This window comes from Misgurnus anguillicaudatus, chromosome 19 (assembly GCF_027580225.2).
Source record: "Misgurnus anguillicaudatus chromosome 19, ASM2758022v2, whole genome shotgun sequence".
In the NCBI taxonomy this organism is placed as follows: domain Eukaryota; kingdom Metazoa; phylum Chordata; class Actinopteri; order Cypriniformes; family Cobitidae; genus Misgurnus; species Misgurnus anguillicaudatus.
Window position 1 is genome coordinate 36,221,852 of NC_073355.2, and position 20,691 is coordinate 36,242,542.

Below are 20,691 nucleotides of genomic sequence, written 5' to 3' on the forward strand. Positions count from 1 at the left end.
AGCCCAGCGATAGGTTACAATAGACAATACGCCTTTACAAAATTCCCCAAACCACCCGAAAGTAATTCATAGGTTGTCTAGGAAATAGCCAAAACCTGGTTAAAATCGCGAGAGTTCGTTTTCATGTTTAATAAATCCCTCCTAAAACGTGCTAGCTTACGCTTGTCAACAATAGGGTTGTTCGCAAGAATCGACAGCCGGATGACGTCAAAGTATCGCGAGAGCGAAACGAAATATGATTTCTTGAAACATTCTCGCGGTACTTTGACGTCATCCGGCTGTCGATTCTTGCGGCGCCGCATGAAGTCGAACAAGCCTAGTGCCTCCAGCTAAGCCCCGCCCACACAAATACGTCACAATGTTTACCAACTGTAAAAGGGTCTATATACGCGAAATCCAGGGAGAAGTCTCATAATCTAAAAATGAGAATAGGAGCATCAAAGTTGGATTTCAATCTTTGACATGACTTTACACATGTAGTATTTCTGAAATGTCTTTATTGTGCATTTTGGAATTCCAGTGACACTGACACAATACAGAATCCTACACCATATTCGTCCCCCATCTCTCCTGACAGTAAATCTATTAAGAGGAAGTACCTTAATCCCACTTTTAATTTTAATTTAAAACAAGCGCATGAGAATAATGGAAAGAGAAGAAACTGGCTGCGTTGTCAAAAACATGCATTCTGGGGTGAGGTGGGACCATTCACACACTGCTAAAAACAATAAGGAGGACATTTAAATATAAGATCCACTCTTACAGTTCCACAGCCACTCGGATATCTGTCTGCCTTGTGTCACTTTCTTGTGAAAAACAATAAAAACAAACATGGAATAAACAAAAACAAAACAAAACCGCTCAATACTTAAACTGTCTTACTATACATAAATGAAGAACGATCATCTGCTTAAATATGCAAGTGGAAGGGTTTTTTGTGTGTGTTTTTATATTGCAACTCGCGTAATGGTTTCATAAAGATTTCCTCTATAAGTCAGCTGATCTACAGTAAAACTAAGCCCTTCAGCAACATCAGTTGGTCTGTAAAGTCTCATGTCGACGTTATATCGGCAGCACAAGTGAACGTAACATGTGATTGGTCCATCAGGAGCTTTAATCTTCATCGCTGCCACTACCTGAACGCTCCTGTAAGTATAAGAAATAAGTTTATATAAAGTTTTATACATGAATTAATATGTTGGTATTATAGGCGTCCAAATTTAAACTGTCAATATATGTTAATATGATGTACCTCTTCCTGATCATCCTCGCTGTCGTCATCGCTGACAACAGGTTTGGGACGCGAGCTCCGCGCGGTTCGCCTCCTTCCCTTCCCTCTCTCCACCTTTTCCTTTCGACTCAGCTTAATCTTCACCTTCACTGAACGAGCTAAACACACACAAAGACAACATAGATGCATGATACTTAATTATTTGCACGTGTACTAGTAATTTCCATAATGATTATTACTCACATTCAGACTCGGATCCCTCATCAGGCTCATCCTCTTCCTCCTCACTATCTTCTCCCTCACTCTCTTCCTCTTTTTCGATCTTCTGCCGCACGCTGGTGAATACGGATTGTATCACGATGGAGTCCTCGTAGATCTAAAATAGAAGATTATGACGAATCACAGAATCTAAAATAATGCCGCAAAATGAGGTAATGTTAAAGCAAGCATAAAATTTGATGGTTACCAGTGATCCCTCCAGGTTAAAGGTCTGAGCGTTCTGACAGAGCAGCATGACGTCCTTCTCAAGGTCGTTCAGGCCGCGGTACTTGTGGCTCCTTATACGCTCCTGTAAAGAAAATTAAAGACGTCAACATGATTCGCGACCGAGGGGCAACCTTCCGAACTCTCTGATGAAGATTTAAACTGCAATTCATCAACTGGCCACTAGAGGCAGACTCCAAAAGGAAGTGAATTCCCATAGACCTCCATGTCAAAATGCCCAACTTTACAACAGAAAAGAATATATTTACAGCCTGATACAAAACGTGTTTTTGGTCTATATAGCTATTTTTGCCCTTTATGACAACTGTGAGGGGTGAATTTTTTTTTGAATCATCCATTAAAATTATATTAAGCCTTAAAGTTCTACATAATTACTAAACTACCACTGCTGTCACTACAGTCGAGCTAGGCAGGCGAGGTTTCAGCAACGACCCACCTCAGCTTTACCCACACCCCACCTCTTTATCCATTTTCGGTTATCTGTGAGTGATGCGCAATAACGTGTGGCCAAGATAGATGGCGATGACAGGGTCTGCCAACAAACTTTTAATGTCACGGAGTTTATGTTCGCACTTGGCATCAACATGGTTCGCGCACATGATTGCGACTTTCTTTGCAAAGAAAAAACTCTTGACATACCTTGATTTTCCTGAAGTCCACAGGTTTACGAATGAGTTCGTAATATTCTGGCAGCTCTTTGCGAGACGGCAGCTGAATAAACACTTCACTAAGTTGCCTTCCGTTACTGTAAAAAACAATGACAAAATACAACAACTTTAGACATCTAAATGTTTATTTAATCTATATTAATAAAAGCATAGATTTTATTTCTGTAGCTAAGCTGGTAGAGCACTCTTATGTCATAGGTTTTATTCCCAGGGAACACGTGTAGGGGTGCGCGGGGCAAAAACTAACGCGGTGTTAGTCGTAACACGGACCGTTTACATTGTTGCACAAGGTTGAGCGATTTTTCCCCCGATATTTTTTTCACGCTGCCAAAAGACTATCTCCCCCGCAAAATTATTGGAAAGGTATAATGTTTTTCCAGAGTGTTATTTATGAACGAGTGTTTTGGTGGCATGCAAGTAAATTTTTTCATCATATGTTTTTTTTTCGGTTTCTAAGTTAGGTGTGTAAGATACCAAGTCCAATGCTATGTCATATTAATCAGTGTCTTGTTGACTACAACATAGCATTGTTTTGAAATATGTCTGCAGCTTTTAGCAACTTTTTTGGTGGGCTTGAAAATATTTTGACCCAGCGGGGTTAGTTGTAACGCTGTGTTATATCTAACCCCTCAGCACTAACAATATGAAAACCGCTAACGTTAGCGTAATTCTTGCCGTTGTTTTAAATAGGCTACACACGAATGATTGCTGGCTGCCAACAAAATAAATGTGTGTCAAATTTATTTTTGTTCATATCTTTAATACTGATTGAATAATGTCATGTCAAAGATTGAAATCATAATGAAACGAATGGCTAAATGCTCATTATCTCAGAATTTGGCTTTTACAGACTGGGTCACATATAAAAAATATTTTGTCATAATTGTTCTGCTTTTTCTTAAATATTTAGACGTTTGTGTCCATTTATAATTAAACCATTGTTAGAAAAGGGCCAGATGAATGAATACAGTGTGTATACCTGTCTATTATAGACAGATATATTAACAATATCCACTTCAAGTATACAGACAAAATAGTATTGAAATATTTGCCTGCAAACTTAAATTTGTAGCAAGTGTTACACCTATGGGGTAAGTTGTAACGTTTGCACTTCTGTCACGTTTGGTGTAATTGTCCAAGAATGGTAAGTAATAAAAACAAACTTCAAATGTTCATTTGTAGCAGAGATGTGTGTGTTGCTTGTGTAAAAATATAATTAATCAAACTCAAATATTTTTTGAAGGATTGAGCCAAAACCAAAAAAGCGTTCCCGCTCTCCCCTACAGATAAAATGTGTAGCTTGAATGTACAGGAAGTTGCTTTGCCAGTAGAGCAATAAGACAAAACGCACTAACCCATCTTTGTATTTAATTACAGCATCCACGATCTTCTTCATCTTCTTAGTGAGTACTGGAGGGTTGGGCGAGAGTTTTTCAGCAGGAGGGCGGCCACGTTTCTTTTGTTTCTTACTGTCCTCATCCCTGTCCTTATCTCTGCTCCGCCCACTGGAGCTGGGCGTGGCCGGGCCCGGAAGGTCAAGATCACGGTCGCGTTTCCTCTTCCGGGTGGTCTTCTTGTGGCGCACCTCTTCCTCGATTTCATCGAGGGTTCCTTCCTCGATAGCCTGCGCAATCCAATATGTAAATATACTTGTGAAACGAATGGTTACAAATCAAACTTTGATGCTCCCAATCTCAAAATTTGACTTCAGCCTAGTTTTCACAGACAGGATCACAACGGCGAAAAAATTCACCTTTAACCACTGCTTCTCCGTAAGTGAATCGCTGTAGTCGACTTCCTTCCTCTGACGGGAACCCCGGCCGAACATCTTCTCCTCCTCTTCCTCACAGGTGAGCCTCTCCACTTCTGCATCGTCCTTCATGATCCAGGTGGGCAACTCGTCCTCCTCCATCAGTCTGGGTTTGCGCTTGGGATTGCGAGCCTCTTCGCGACGACGGTCCAGATCCATACGCTGGAAGAGTGGAAAAAAACAATTTCGATTTGCTTCAATACTAAAACTAAGCAATCTGCCTCAAATTGAGAAGTAGCACTGCTGACCATGAAGTGATCGAACTCTTCCTCGCTTCTGGCAATCATCTGGTTCACAGTCTCATCATCAGGAACCTCATCCTCCTCCTGATGTGATAGAAGAAGAAATTAAAGAAAAATCAAGCAATAATTAGATCCATTTCAGATGCAGTAATATATTTTGAAGCTCTCCATCATCTCCACTAGACATTTCAAAATTTAACCTAAATAAAATAACAATTTGCATTTTTGTTTCATTTTAAACAAGAGTCTGTAACTCATCCTGTTCGTCTCTTGTTCCATCCTGTTCCTCACTTGATAATACAGCTCTTACTATTTTTTTTCCCTGTTTTCCTTTTTTCTTTATCTCAATCTGTACATTCTTACATACAAAAAAAATTACAAAGAAATTATAAACCAACCCTTGGCTATATATATACACACGGTGTTAGACTTGACAAGACTATTTCCGGTGCACTTATGTATTATTGCTGTTCTTGTGTTGCTATAATTGCTTCGATTGTTTACCTCATTTGTAAGTCGCTTTGTACAAAAGCGCTGCTAAATGACTAAATGTAAATTAAACGTAAAATATCAGCCATGTGTTTGCATCAATGCAATGCTTACTTTTCGGAAACGTTTCATTTTAAACAAGAGTCTGTACCTCATCCTGTTCCTCGTGCTCCAGGATGGCCTGCAGGAAAGCTTTGCGCTCGTGGCTGGAGGACTTCTGGTCGAACATGCCGGCCTGGATGACCTTTTGGTCCACGTTGAGTTTGTATTTGGCAGCGGCCAAGATCTTCTCCTCCACGCTGTTCACGGTACAGAGACGAAGCACGCGCACCTCGTTCTGCTGCCCGATACGATGGGCTCGATCCTGAGCCTGCAAGTCCTGCGAGACAACATCAAAAAATTGAGTAATTACAATCTTATTTAAAAATACGACAATAAAGATGACAAACGGACAGACCTGGTGAGGATTCCAGTCACTGTCAAAGATGATAACGGTGTCGGCAGACTGCAGATTCAAACCCAAACCTCCTGCCCTGGTACTCAGCAAGAAGATGAAGTATTGAAAGGATGGATCATTAAAGTTCTTCAGCAACATGCCACGATCTTCAGCCTTAGTGGTTCCTACAGACAGAACAAACAGACGGTCAGAACCACTTCCTTACGTGACCAGAAGTTGCAACATTTTGCATGAATTATCCTCTTGAGTACTAAAGCGAAGTGTGGTTCCGTCCAAGCGCAGGTATTTGAAGTTTCGGTAGGCGAAGTAGTCCTCCATGATGGTCATGAGAGAGGTCATCTGACAGAAAAGCAGCACTTTGTGGTTGGTGGCGCGGAGCTTAGGCAGGATACGATCCAGCAGCTCGAATTTACCAGAGGCGCGGTACAGATCAAGTCTGTGATAAAATGAAAATAAGAATGCATGTCGTTTCAAAATCAAGAAGAAATGTTGAGATAAAAGGAGATCTGCTTACCCCTGTACGATGCCTCCAGAAAAACCCAGGTGCTCGGAGAAGGACTCCTGCAAAACAATATCAAGATGACGACTGGTGTACAACATATAAAAGATCTCGTAAGAAGACCGAAACAATTACCTCGATGTGCTGGAACATGTAAGGGTGGTTACAGATCTTCCTCAGCTGCATAATAGTGTTCATCAGAGTCTTAGTGCCTCCTTTACCCTGCGGTACAGACAGAAAAGGGTCAGATACTTAAAAACACACAAAAAAACAGATCTTCAGATGTTGAAGACATCGTCCAATCACCTTTTTGTCTTTCTCTGAGCCGTCAGTGAGCAGCACTCCTTTAGCTTGCATGTGTCTGTACAGAACTCTTTGCAGGGCCGACATGTCACACTTGATCACGTACTCCACCTAAACACAGGGAACGAGAAAAGTAAATAGATGGACTCATCTCACAGACATCATGGCAGCATTTACATTACAGATTTGCACAAAACGTTACTTTTTTTGTCTCCATTTAAAAAATACTTTTGAGAAATGACGACTTTCCATTAACCAATGTTATGCAGGGTTCCCACACCTTGGCTAACTTCAAATTCAAGGACCATTCAAGGACTTTCCAGGTCCAATACCCTCAAATTCAAAGGACTAAATGTGGGGACACATTTCAAGTGAGATCAAGGTTACATCATGTTACCTTTTTAGATACATTGTTACAGTTCCCTTTCGAGGGAACTCACACTGCGTTACTGCGGTGATACTTTGGGTACACCTCCAGAGGTAAGTGCGTCTAAATGTGTATATCAAATTTAACCAATGGTGAGGCTTAACGACAAAGACAGGGTGACGCGGGACCAGGAAGTATATCGCTATCCGAAATATTGCCAAAGACAGCGATACAGGGATGCAGGAAGTATGGCAAGAAAGACGCAGCGTCTCGTTCCCTTTTCAGGGAACAACAGTTACATACGTAACCCGAGACGTTTTCATGTGTCAAAAGTCATGTGTATGCAAAAAAGCATTTTGGTATGAATCAACATTCACATACAGAAGATATAAGCATTTAAAGCGAACAGTTTAGCACGTGTGCTTAAAAAATCTATAATTTTTATGAAATTATCACACACTACATTTTGGATCGGATTTTTTCCAGAAAAATTCTTACATAAAATAGATTCAAGCACTTTCAATGACCTGTATCTATGTATGTACATTTTCAAAAACTTCCCAGGGTCTTTAATTATTTCCCCCAGATTCACAAACTCAAGGATTTCAAGGACACGTGGGAACCCTGGTTATGAGACTAAAACGTAATTTTGTCCTTTCGCGATAAGTCATTCCAAAAACAATGCTGGCAGGTGTGTTCAGCATCATATGGCAAACTGACATGCGCATGACAACAAAATACTATAATGGCGACTCGAAAGCATACAGAACAGTCGACTCTACCAGTATTTTGATGTCATGCACTTGACGCTGCATGAATTGACCACACCTTTTCTGTCTTGTCCACCAATCAAACATACCGCTTGTTCGACTTCATGCAGTGCCGCAAAAATCGTCAGCCGGATGACGTCAAAGTACTGCGAGAGCGATTCGCGAAATCACACGGACGAGTTTGCTTTTAAATTGCTTTCGCGTAATTTTGATGTCATCTGGCGGTCTTGTTCTTGCAGCGCCGCATGAAGTCGAACAAGCAAAATATTAGATGGTACATCGAAAATAGGTTGAATGACATGTCCACCATAGCCTGACGGGGTCTGTATCGTTTTTACTCGTACTTTTAAACTTGGGGTTTCTGGTAGTAACCCGAGCACAAAACAAAAACCTACAAAAATCTGCTTTATGGCATACGTCACTTCCTCCACTTCCTCAAATTCGGATGTGAGAGCGCAACTATTTATTTTCCTGATGTTTTTGTCATGGCCGAAGCAGCAACTAAGAAAAAGAAACGTGTCGGAGGAAACCAGAAAGAGAAAAGGGGAGAGTGACAGAATAAAAAGAAGGACGAGGATCAATTATATTGGGCCAGCGTTCGCTTGCTGGCGTGAACTAAAGAAGGAGGAGGGTTTCTGACCGATGCTGACTTGGCCCTCATGCTTTTGTACTAGTAAATAATGTTATATTGCTTGCTTAAGTCCTGTCTGGCGCCTGAACACTATTTTTTTCCGTGAATTTTACTGGAGGCTACTTTTAGAGCGAGACTTCTCACGTGACATTGTGGCGCCGTGGTGGCGTCATGGACCTAGGACACGGGCGATCCGGGTTCGATTCCCCTTTTAATATAAACTTTAACCAAGCGACCACCGTTACAACTTGCTTAAAAACGTGACCTACGCGATCTTTTGGCGTTTGAAAAAAATAAAACCCATGAAATTATATTATATGACATGCTAGAAGGCACACTTTGTGACCTAAAGAGTTGTCTTCTTTTCCTTTGCGACAGTGCTGCGGCACGTCTACATGTCTAGCACCCCCTAGTGGCCAAAAAGTTCCTTGGTGTGCCTTTAAAGAATTATCATGTGACTTTTATGCATGTCCGGTGACCTGTAAATGCAGGGAAAAAACTGTTTCCATGCAGTTTTGCGATATATTCCTTGTAGGAAATTGCCAGAAAAAACACCTAACCCGCCATTTTTTTTGCGATATATTGGAGTTTACGTGTTTTCATTGGGCGCATTTTTAATTTGCTACATCAATATGCGCAATTTGAAGGTTAATGATTTTTGGTGGTTTTGGTGATATTTGTGCACATTACAAACCTTTTCGGGCAGTTGGGCCTCGACTTCCTTCTTCAGTCTCCTGAGCAGGAAGGGGCGGAGCACTTTGTGAAGACGACGGATGATCAGAATGGTCTCTTCCTCATTCAGGTCCACCTACAGACAAATAAAATAAGAAAAATGTAGGACTTTGTTTTATACATCATTCAGGATATAAAGTGTCCGTTCTAAAATGCAAGTTTGACTGTGAAGAAACATCATCACCTTTTTTAATATTTATTCAACACAAATGTAACACCTCCCCCACTAAAAACAAACAATATGCATAAATGTCTTAATCTTAAGTTATTTTTTTAAGAGTCTACCTTCTCTCCAGTCATGGCGAACGGAGCGTTAAACCACTGCTCAAAGGTGCTGCAGCTCTTAAAGATGGTGGGCAGCAGGAAGTTAAGCAGCGCCCACAGCTCGGGCAGCTTGTTCTGCAGTGGCGTGCCTGTGAGGAGCAAACGCCGCGGCGCCAGGTAGTGCGTGTTCAACACCTGAGTCAGTTTACAGTGATGGTTCTTCATACGATGCCCCTCGTCCACGATCATGTACTTCCAGCGGAGCTAAACAAAACCAGAGACATGAATAAATAATTACCCCGTTACTAAAAGTAATGTTATTAATGGTAAAAGTAGGTACCTTGGCCAGCACTTGCTTGTCTTTGATGATGTATTCGTAAGTGGTGACCAACACGTTAAACTTGCCGCTACGCAAAATGGGAAGGTAAGCTCTGCGAGCAGCTGGAGAGCCCTTGTAAGCAACTTTCACCACCGAAGGAGCCCATTTATCAAACTCGTACACCCAGTTGGACATTGTGCTGTGAGAGGAAAAACCAACAGTTACGAAGTTACGAAGAACGGATCAGAATGCTTGACACGAAACGACAAGACTTACGAGAGAGGAACGATAATGAGGAAGGGCCCATTCAGTCGTTTGTACTCCATGAGGTAGGTGATGAGTGCGATGGTCTGGATAGTTTTTCCCAAACCCATTTCATCAGCCAGAATTCCATTCAAGTTGTTGTTATACAGAGACACCAGCCACTCCAAGCCTTTGATCTGAAGGCAGAATAGAAATGCTGTTTGACAAACTTCCCCAGGGAATTCTGGGTAATTGAACTAAACTGGTTTTGCATGTACCTGGTACTGTTTGAGTTGCCCGTTCACCAGCAGGGATGACTGTCTGTCCACCTTCTCAGTGACGGCGTGAGCCACGGCGTAGTACGACTGCAGGCCGCGGGCGAAGGCAGAGTTACCGTATTCATCATCAACGTCCTGCTTAGCGTGCCTGTGAGATGTGTCATCATCGATCTTACTGATTATTCTACATTTGTGTGAAAACCCAGCTAAAGTCATTGTTTGCGATTTACTGTTTCTACATAAACTCATCCTAGTACATAATGTAAAGAACATACTGTGAAAATACAACCTTGATATCTTTAATATTGACTGAGTACCATGTTTCGTCTGGTTTTCACAGGCAGGGTTAAATATACTCTGCATATTTATATCAGAATATGGTCAGCTTTCTTTAAGATTGTTCAAACTTACAGTCTATTTGGATGTAGGAATTAAAATCAAAAGTTCGACTCACTCAATGATGTGACGGACATCTACTTCAGACACTTCTTCACTGTCTGGATCTGGGATCTTCTTTTTGTCCTCTGATGAGGTTTGAGAATGCTGGGGGTGTTCTTCATCATCGTCCTTTATAAGGAAACAAGGAACACAATTTAAAAAAGTGTGTCTATTTACATTTAGTCTGATTTGGCCATGCACATTACATTTAAAGTCCCCCTTTAGTCAATTTTTTTAAAGTCAAAACTCATCATAAAAGCATTTGTAATAAAAGTTTTTCCTGTGACATTAATTACTTCATGCTTGATGAGAGTTTACTCTGTTACTCTATGTCGACACCCTTGCCTCATTTAGTACACACATATCTATGAATATGCAAATTGGTCCCCACCTCCACTCATTTTCAATGCCTCTGATAGATATAGGTAAATAGATGCTACATTTGGCAGTTTTAAATGCTTAGCAAAGGTGTTGAATGATGAATATGCACATGGTTTGTCTTTAAAGGGATAGTTCACCCCAAAAAAAATTATGTCATTAAAGACTTCCAAACTCGGAAGACATCCATTCATTTCGTGAACACAGTTTAAGATGTTTTATGTTAAAGTCACATGACTGCAGTGACGCAGCTGACGTGTTATGTGGTGCGCCCCAGTTTTTTGTGTGCGCCTGAGCTTTGTTTACAGTCTGAGGAAGACGCATGCTGCAAGTTTGGGAAAAAAATTACTTTGCAAACATGTCTGAGGATAACACGTCATCCGCGTCACTAAAGTCACGTGACTTTAGTCTCGTGCATGTGCTTCACAACAGACGCGGAAGAGAAAACAATGCTGAACAAAGTCGTATTTTTTGGACCAAAATGTATTTTCGATGCTAACATTCTAACTGACCCACTGATGTCACATGGACTACATTGATGATGTTTTTATTACCTTTCTGGACATGGACAGTATACCATTACTAGATTTTCAATGGAGGGTCAGAAAACTCTAGGACTAAAAATAAAACATCTTCAACTGTGTTCTGAAGATGAACGGAGCTCTTACGAGTTTGGAATGACATGAGGGTGAGTCATTCATGACATTATTTTCATTTTTGGGTGAACTATCCCTTTAAGCATATTAAAAACAGCACATAGACATATAAACAATAATAAAAACTTGATTTTTACCACAGGTGAATAAGTATCTGCTATCCGATCTATCAAGCACTACACGCAAAATATCCTGGAGTTCACTTCCTTAACTTATGTTATTTTCAGATATCTGGCTAAACCAGATGAAGTATAGCCTTTACACATAAAAAATCATTGTAATTCACAGCCTTAAGTGTCTTATTACTTTAAAATGTGATATTTAAACAAAAGAAATTGTATTTTCTTTCTTCTCTGACCACCATGCCAGCTTTTATAGCTATGTTCATGGAGAGAGCCGGGTTTAGTTACGAATGCTGTTTGTACTGCAGATTACATAAATCCACAAGTACCATATTTTTCAGAAAGATATCTGTGTATTTTAAGCCTTTCAGAGTAGATATGACAGATGAAGGACAATGATACCTCTTCCTCCTCTGAGCCACTATCTTCACTGTCTGACCGCGGGGCCACCTCGTACCTACAGAGAATAAACATTGAGATCACAATCACATGCGTAGCAGAGACTCTCAGCACATTTAAACATGCCGAACCATTTTACTTAAATAAGCCACACCTACCCTGGATTCATCTCCAGCCAAGCATCCAGTTGTCCAGCTCTAGGAGCATCCCCGCCTGTTAGGATCTTTCCACTATCCACGTGAATCACCTTTACAGGCAGGTCGCTCATTTGACTGGTCTCATCTAGCGGCTACAAGACATGATACAAAGAGGAAGAGAGAGTGAGGTGAGACTTTGAACTTAAAACAATAAACAGGAGCATACACACAAAAATATTTACAACGATGCCCCAGCATGCATCATTTCTGTTACCGAGTTACAGCACACAATTTGCAACCTGATTGTGATTTGATACAACAAATTTGTTTACGGGATGTAAGGGATCTCACCTCTCCATCTGGACCGAGAGCCGCAGCTCCACCCTCTACATTCTCAGGCTTCTGTAAAGAGGAAAACCAAGGAGAACATTTAAAAAACCTTACAAACTAGATGTCAATCAAATCTATTTCACTAATATCTCATCACCTTCTTTTTCTTCTTCTTCTTCTTGTCCTTGAGGGCCTGAGCAGCTTTGTGGGCTCTGACGAGCTCAGTGAGGTTGGCCACGTACTCGTCCGTCTGCTGCAGCAAGTAAGCCAGACGTTTGTCCTTCTTCTGGTCAATCAACTTCCTGTAACCCTCCTCATCTTCAGCCTGAAGCAAACATAAAGATCTCAGCACAATCCAGATTTTCCTTGTTCATACTTCGAATTAAGTGTCATTCCCAAATGATCTAGGGAAAATGCGTGTTGTCCTACCATCAGTCGCCTCATTCTCTCCTTCTCAATCCTCTCGTTCTCCTTCTTCTGCTCCCTCTCGGTGTTGGCGTGGTACGTGGCCACAGCTTTGGTCACCTTCTGCATCTTCCCGGTGATGGAGCGGTGGTATTCCTTGAAGTCCTTTGCATGCTGCAGGATGCTGTTGAGATACTCCTACAAAGAACAAAAACAAACATTTATTTCTTTAATGTATTGGTGCACTATGTCTCTGAAATCTAGAGCCTATAGAGGAAGTACTTCATACCTGGTGTTTCTGTCTGCGCTTGCGTTCCTGCTCGATCTTCTGCTGTTTCTCCAGTTTTTCAGTGATACGAGCCTCTCGCAGGGACTGCCTCTTGCTGCGTTTGTAAGCCTTGCCGTTCAGTGCCGTCTCCAGAGCCGTGTCACGGCGCATGCACACCACAACTTCCTGACGGAGCTGCGCAAGAGTGAATAAAATCAGCGATGAGCACCTTCGGCACACTTTTATAATGTTTAAACTCAAGAACTGCAAAAGCTACCTGTCTTTGAAAGTTTAGGAGCCTCAGTGCTTTCAGCTCTATGTTGGCTTTGGTCCTCAAGTCACCAGCTAGAGAACCCGGAAGGTTCTCCAGATCCTGAATACGATGTGCGATTCGAGCCTGCAGCCTGAGGGATGGAAATAAAGACATTGAAGGTTGTGCTATCAAGACACAAGAGAGAAATATAACAAACCTGGATCACTTCTCACCTGTACTCTCTTTCCTGAAGGATCTCCACTGGATCCAGGCCTCGGGGCTTTTGGATGGGCGTGATGCGGTTCTGTTTCTGATGCAGGACCATGGGGGGAGGCTGGGCCGGCTGCCCTGGAGACTGGGTCTGAGGGGGCATGACGGGCGAGGCGGCGGGTGGAACTGAAGGAGGTGCGGGAGAGGGACGGCCTGTGGGCTGAGGAGGTATTAGCTTTTGTGGTCCGCTGGCAGGGGTTGCAGCATTCACCATGGGCCCTGAGGATGAAAATGTTAAATATTTGATTAGTTAAAGACTGAAGCCACAAACCTTTAGTGGTTATTGTGATTAAACTTTTTAGACTTATCTAACAGACCTTCAGGCCATGATTTTGGAGGTCCATTGGGAGGTTGTCCCTGCATGCCAGGGGGAACACCGGAAGGTCCCGGAGGAGGCATATTTGGTCCAACCATTCCATGTGATACATACATACAGTTAAATCACAATTGCAAAATACAAAATGAGCAACCGTTAAAAAATCTGAGCATATAAGTAGGATTTTCCCCCATCTAGTGGTGAAATTGTATTTTGCATTCAAACAAACAGTGCTCTCTAGCGCCTCGCTTTTTCCAAATGCGTGTTGCAAATACGGTAGCCGATATGTACTCACGGATCTCCTTTTCCGTTTCAGCTAGTTCACGTGTTAGGAATGGAAACGCGTTGGTAGGTTAGTGCTTTTTGTCCCTCTCTGCTATTATAGTTTATCAATACGGCGGAACGATATGGACGCCTCCTTGGACTTACCCGTTCAATGTAAGTAAAGAGAAGAAATTCTAAGCTTACAAAGAAAAGTCAGATCACAGGCAGAGGTCATTTGACACCAACGAGGACATATTTATGAATAAAGATATTGATTTTGATTAATAAAACACTTAAAACACTACTTACTGTCACTTTAAAGAAATTTAGCAAAAAGCAAATGGAGCATTCAACAAACAAGCGCGTCTACCATTTCTTACCAATAGCATAAAAATATTTTCTCACCATAACAAAACCTTAAAAAAATGGTCTTATGTAAAAAAAAACTCATTATGTTCTCAAATGTAAGAAAATGTGTAATTTGTAATTACGCAGATGACGTACGACGTGGCTGACGTGTTATCTGGTGCGCCCCAGCTGTTTTTTGTGCACCCGGGCCTTGTTTACAGTCTGAGGGAGACGCTGTAAGTTTGAAAAAAAAAAACTTCGCAAACATGTCTGAGGATAACACGTCATCAGCGTCACTTCAGTCACGTGACTTTAGTTTCGCGCATGCGACACGGAAGAGAAGACAATGCTGGATAAAGTCATAATTTTTGGACCAAAATGTATTTTCGATGCTTCAACACATTCTAACTGACCCACTGATGTCACATGGACTACTTTGATGATGTTTTTATTACCTTTCTGGACATGGACAGTATACCGTACATAGATTTTCAACGAAGGGTCAACAAGCTCTGACTAAATCTAAAACATCTTAAACTGTGTTTTGAAGATGAACGGAGGTCTTACAATTTTGGAACGACACGAGGGTGAGTCATTAATGACATTATTTCATTTTTGGATCTATCCCTTTAAGTAGTAAAATTTTGTAATTCTCTCACCATGTGGTCGATTGTAGTTGGGTCCCCCAGGTCCGGGGCCACCTGGTCCAGGAGGGCCTGCTCCTTGTCCGGAGCCAGGGGGCATGTTGGGCATCCCCTGCTGCATACCCGGCATTGGCCTTTTCCCCTGTACTGCCATCTGCAAATGATCGGGCAGAGGTTGCCCACGTGCCAGCATTTTATATGCCATGATCTGAGCCCGCAGCTGGTGTAGCTGGTTCTGGTTAAAGGGTGTGGACGCCCCTGGTCCACCTGCATTGGGAGGTCCACCACTGGGTCCTGAACCAGCAACCCCGCCAGCTCCTCCGCTCCGGTTCTGTGGGTCGCCACCCTCCATGGGCAATGCGCCTGGGCCGGACGGCATCATGGGACCAGAGGGAGGCCCGTTAGCAGGTACTGGGCTTGGGGCGTGTTCAGAACCTCCCAGAGGAGAGGGATAACCTGGAAAAAATTGAAGAATAGCCTTAAAATTACTGTTTTTTGAAGATTTAAATATATGTGAGGTTGTGAAAACAAGCAGATGAGCATATTTAGGGGCCTATCTAAGATTATTAGAAAGAAGATTTTGGAAACTCAAATGGTAAATCTAACAAAATGAAATCTAAATCATGTCAACAAAAAAGTGTCAATAAAAAGTTGGCTATACATCATGAAATATGCATGCTAGAACTTAAATACTAGTAGATTCACCAATTACTATTACTGTAATACACATCTACAGCTCAATCTTCAAACATCCTTTTGTTTTTGCTTAACGTTCTTCATTTCTTTTTCTGCTATCGCTATGTGGTTTCAACCAGCTGTGGTCTTTCTGTTCATACTGTAATATACCATCTATCTAGAAAACATGCATTCGAGCGACCCCAGTGGAGAAACACAGCAGTGCACATCAAAAGGAAAACAGGTTGGATAGGTTTTCATTATGTAATGGCTCTGTGTACCACAAAGCATAAGTGTGTATTACATTTATCAAAAATGAACCTGACCGATGTAAAGTGTATACCTTGAGAATGTTGGTCCATAGGACTGGGTGGTGGTCCCATCCCACTGTGTCCACCCTGTCTCATGCCCATTCCCTTCATTTGACCGTAACGCTGATCTTCAGGAATGCCTTTCTCATGCATGCCTTCCATGGGCTTAAAAAATAAAATGCATGAGTCAATTATATTAATTTAACCACAAAACCTGCAAAAATACTGGCTAAATGGTAAGTACCTTGTGCAACTGGTGCATGCCGTCCTGTGGGTAGCCTGAAGGGCCCTGTGGAGGTAGAGGATGTCCTGAGGAGGGGGGCCCAGGGCTGGGGCCCATCATCCCGTGGGCAGAACCAGGTGAGGGTCCAGGACTAGGCCCTAACATGGCCCCTGGAGACGGCCCAGGGCCTGGAGAAGGGCCCGGCCGAGGGGTCCCGCCCATAGGTGGGTCAGGGGTGGACATCTTTTAAAGCCGGAGGACGTGAGGACAGAAATGTGCTGGTTTTTATCTGTATTTGGAAAGTCTGTGAAAAACATGAGGAGGAGGTTATTTTTGGTGAACAAAAGATGTTGACAAAATATTACAGGCATCACGAAAAATAAAATATACATAAAGCCTGGAGATGGTTGTCACACGGAAAAGTTGTCAAACACAGGAGTACATTTTCTACGACTAGAACTCAAATAAAAAAAATGCTCATGCTTACAAAAATGATAATAGTTAATACTCATGGCAACTACCACAATAAATTATCATTATCAAGTAAACCTTGCCTACTGAATTTCTTATAAAACGTTAAAATAATAATAATAACCATTAACCAATCAATATATCTGCCAATAATCTGTACCGGCCCGTAAAAGCTATTTTTTACACTATCAGCCATTGGCTTATTGGAAATAAGTGGCCGATTATTCCTCTTCATTAAAAAAGGGGGCAGGAAATGCATTTAATGACGCTGTGTGTAAACGAAGTGTAAAGCCAAAAGTACGGTTTCGTTTTTACGCATATGCAAGGGTCCACGTCGTACAGTGCGCATGACACAAATATTGTCATCAGAATAGTATACGAGAACTGTACATGCAACGTCGAATTTTTGGATGCCTAGGTTACGCATATGCTACAAGTTAATGAGGTACGTATCCCAGGAGAGGCATTGCATTTTGTCGCAATGGGTGTGTGCGTCAAACAGGTAAAAAAAGGAATTCTCAATTAGGGGTGTAACGATTAACCGTGCAAATGCACGTTTTCTCAGTGAATGAATTTCAATGAAATACGGTGAAATCCAGACACATCCGAACGCCAGGGGGTGCTCCCGTGCAGAAACTCCCTTTGTGCCACAGAAGAAGTAGCTTTACGAATGCTATTCCAGGAAATGTCTACAGGAATATTTATATCGCTGTTCTTCAGATTGTTTCAGGTATTTTCATGATAATAAAGAATATTTTAAATGATTTTGTTTAACGAGTGTTGCTTTTTTAAATGCACGTTATGAACGACTCCGACTCGTTATGATTTTAGATTGATAAGGACTTCCTACTGACCAAATGCCGTAGTACATGCACAAGCTGTACTACGATTTCAGACAGGCATTTTTAATGGGACACACGGTTGAATCGTTACATCCCTATTCTCAATGAATTACGATGAAATGCCATCCGAAAGCCAGAGAGCACTCTCGTGCAGGAACTCAATATGGGCCGCAGAAGAACCACCATTACACACGCAGCATATTTAACATATTTATTAACTACTTTCAAAAGTATACAGGGTAAAACCACCAAAACTATCAGTATTAACATACATCACTTCTAATAATCGGTTGTTGGTATCGGCAGAGAAAATTAAAATCTGTGCATTAAACATAACCATGCTAATGAGTGATTTAAAGGGGGAACGAAATACGAAAAAAACATACTTAGGAATGAAATGGGTTAATTCATTTGTACATTTGTGTCATACATTAATACATTCACCTGTCAATCACAATGGAGCCTTATTAAGTTATTTGATATTTCCGTTTATCTAGTAGATATTAACATTTGCCTCAGATTAAAATAAAACATCACTACAGACAATAACAAATGACCATCCCTCAAATTGTGAAAGGTCACTCTGTACTAGGCATGGGCCGGTATAAGATTCTGGCGGTTTGATAACCTTTAGCAAAAATACCACGGTTTCACAGTGTTGCGCGGTATTGCCATTGCAACACTAAAATGTGTTATTTTTAAATGCCAGGTAAAAATAAAGCCTTTAAATTATAATATGATTTTAAAAAATATATAATATTTTTGTAATGTATATTAAATGTAAACATCAAATCAATCAAATGACTTTATGGTGTAATGAATTTTGTATAAACACAGCTTATACCTTGAAGACAGTATCACTTAACATTTTATTGGTTTTGAAACCTTGAGGAGCGGTTTCCTGGACAGGGATAGGGATATTTCCTACTTAAACCAAGCCCTAGTCCTGGTTAAGCTAATTCCTGTCTGGGAAACCACCCCTGACTGTTTAAAACCTCGGTATACCTTGGAACCGGTAACCGGCCCATGCCTACTCTGTACCAAATCTTAAATTATCATAATTAAAGTCACCATAAAACGGAAGTAGCGATTGCCTTAATTTCCCCGTAGTGACGTATAACCGAGTGAAATTACTTCTGAAATAAAAAAGGTAGGGATGGACTTCGTCCATCCAACTAGAGAAATTATTGGATCGTTGCTATTTGCAAATTGCTGCAATCTTTTCCCCGAACCAACCCACCCACCTGCCATACCATATGACCAGAAGTAAAGAAAGATTGTTGAGAAGGGGAGGAAATTTGTGTTTTTGATGAAAGATTATGAGAGTATATGTATATAAAATGAAGCTTACAAGTTATTTGTAAACAAATCCCACAATATTCCAAACAAATGGCAATTTTCCCATTTCAATTTCATTGCGACTTTAAGGGGATAGGTCACCCAAAAATTTACATTCGTTCATCATTTACTCACTCCAATGTTGTTACAAACCTGTATAAATTTCTTTGTTCTAATAAACACGAAGGAAGATATATGTAACCGAACCCCATTCACTTCTATAGTACTCTTTTCCTGCTATGGAAGTAAATGGGGCTCAAGATCGGTTTGGTTACAAACATTCCTCAAAATATCTTCCTTCGTGTTCATCAGAACAAACAAATAAATACAGGTTTATAACAACATTAGAGCGAGTAAATGACGACAGATTTTTCATTTTTTGGTGAACTATCCCTTTAACAACCCCAAACCAATTTTGAAGTAGTACATAAACAAAAACACAAGGTCCACTTATCTCCTCCTGTGCTGCTGTTGTCAAACATGTGTCAGTTATACATTTAATTCATAAAACAGGTTGAAATAGAAAATAATTACATTTAATTAACAACATAAAAACGATGCACTCGCAAAAATCAAATAAGGATGCAGACCACAGTTGCCCCGGTTAACCAGCTATTTATGGGTTTGTTTGCAAAATATGCAAATATTTCAAAACAATAAACTTACTTCTATTGTAAATCCTACTTTTACCTACTAAAAAACTACGTAATGGACAAGAAATAAGTTATATTTTCTTTTACCTTCAGCTAAGTGGAATTAGCAGCCGGCTAGTTCAGCTACATTAAACAGCCTGCGAGCTAAACATTATCCAACAACATACTATAAATATTCCTTAAAAGCTACAATAAATTACGAATGAATATCAAAGGATTGATACGAGATGTAAGATAACTATAATTTTAAATAACAGAAACAATTGTGATTTTGTTAACGCGCAAGCCAGACAGGGAACAAGAGAGTTTGAAGGTCTATTAAAACCAAGACGAGAAACCAAACGACATTTTATGGGTTAAAACATTTCAAACCATGTTTTATCACATAGTGTGTGTTTGTGAGATAGTATAACTTTTCATCAAACGTACAAAAATTCGCTTTTAAAATATTAATCTACACAGAAAAGGAAAGACAAAGAAAGGCAAAACGACCCGGTTGTGTGTGTGTGTGTGTGTATTTGTGTGTGCGATTACACTGTCGGCCATGCTGGGCTTCTTCATGGCTATGAGCGTGTTTAATGTGAATAATGTCAGTTATACAGGGCTGATACTGTGGTAAATAATGCGAGCATCGTTTTTAAGTTGACTGATCCAACTCGCCTCCCGTACACTCAGCCCGGTCCCCCGCTCCGGTTACATTTACAAAACTTATTCATTCATTCTACTGCTAGTGCTGCCGCTGTAACAGGCGGTGTAATGTCGGTCACTGGAAACTAGCAACCGGCACAAGAAATAATATGTTCGCGCGGTATTCATACGTTACAAAGTTTCCGCTAAATTCAATACCCCACTGAGATTGAGAGATGTTTTGAGCTTCACTTACAAAGTGTGAATTGGCGCCGGTCGCTTCCCCGTTCTCGTCGGCAAATCTAGAAACAAAGGGCTGCTCAGCCTGTTCCTTTTTTCCCTCTCGGTTCCCCCTCCCGTCAGGTCTCTGAATGATCGTATCTCTGAACGCACAAGTCACGTGCTCACTTGCGCCCTCTGCCGGAAGCGCATGCTAGGTGGGCAAGTCATCGCACTCTGCGGCCATATTTGCAACGGCTCGGTGCTGTTTTATTCATACGAGACCATGTCCCATAT

General features: G+C 41.1%; 1 protein-coding gene across 2 annotated transcripts; it reads right to left on the reverse strand.

Moving 5' to 3' along the window:
• Positions 1 to 480: 480 nt before the first annotated feature.
• smarca4a (SWI/SNF related BAF chromatin remodeling complex subunit ATPase 4a) lies at positions 481 to 20,647 on the reverse strand. 2 transcript variants are annotated; one of them, XM_073857580.1, is made up of 33 exons: positions 20,432 to 20,623; positions 16,266 to 16,548; positions 16,054 to 16,186; positions 15,050 to 15,491; positions 13,781 to 13,878; positions 13,427 to 13,682; positions 13,218 to 13,344; positions 12,962 to 13,135; positions 12,697 to 12,870; positions 12,425 to 12,592; positions 12,289 to 12,339; positions 11,959 to 12,089; positions 11,804 to 11,858; positions 10,262 to 10,374; positions 9,808 to 9,955; positions 9,563 to 9,726; positions 9,308 to 9,485; positions 8,989 to 9,231; positions 8,666 to 8,779; positions 6,207 to 6,314; positions 6,036 to 6,122; positions 5,916 to 5,962; positions 5,664 to 5,837; positions 5,402 to 5,558; positions 5,096 to 5,323; positions 4,462 to 4,539; positions 4,157 to 4,375; positions 3,759 to 4,027; positions 2,375 to 2,480; positions 1,698 to 1,799; positions 1,475 to 1,607; positions 1,253 to 1,389; positions 481 to 1,146 (listed from the first exon to the last, which is right to left on the reverse strand). In XM_073857580.1, the coding sequence occupies exons 2-33, from the start codon at positions 16,485 to 16,487 to the stop codon at positions 1,114 to 1,116; spliced, it is 4,869 nt and encodes a 1,622-aa protein (XP_073713681.1). In that variant the 5' UTR covers positions 16,488 to 16,548; positions 20,432 to 20,623; the 3' UTR covers positions 481 to 1,113. The 2 variants fall into 2 exon arrangements, with proteins under 2 accessions (XP_073713681.1, XP_073713682.1); XM_073857581.1 differs by lacking the exons at positions 481 to 1,146; positions 1,253 to 1,389; positions 1,475 to 1,607; ... (3 more) ...; positions 4,157 to 4,375; positions 4,462 to 4,539 and adding an exon at positions 4,660 to 4,813 and having other exon boundaries at positions 20,432 to 20,647.
• Positions 20,648 to 20,691: the final 44 nt, after the last annotated feature.

Coding starts and splice junctions, on each gene's coding strand:
- smarca4a (XM_073857580.1), bottom strand. CDS start 16,487: ATGTCCACCCCTGACCCACCTATGGGCGGGACCCCTCGGCCGGGCCCT. Junction 12,090..12,288: donor CTCTCGGTCCAGATGGAGAG/GTGAGATCCCTT, acceptor CATGTCTTGTAG/CCGCTAGATGAGACCAGTCA. Junction 5,963..6,035: donor ACATGTTCCAGCACATCGAG/GTAATTGTTTCG, acceptor ATTGTTTTGCAG/GAGTCCTTCTCCGAGCACCT.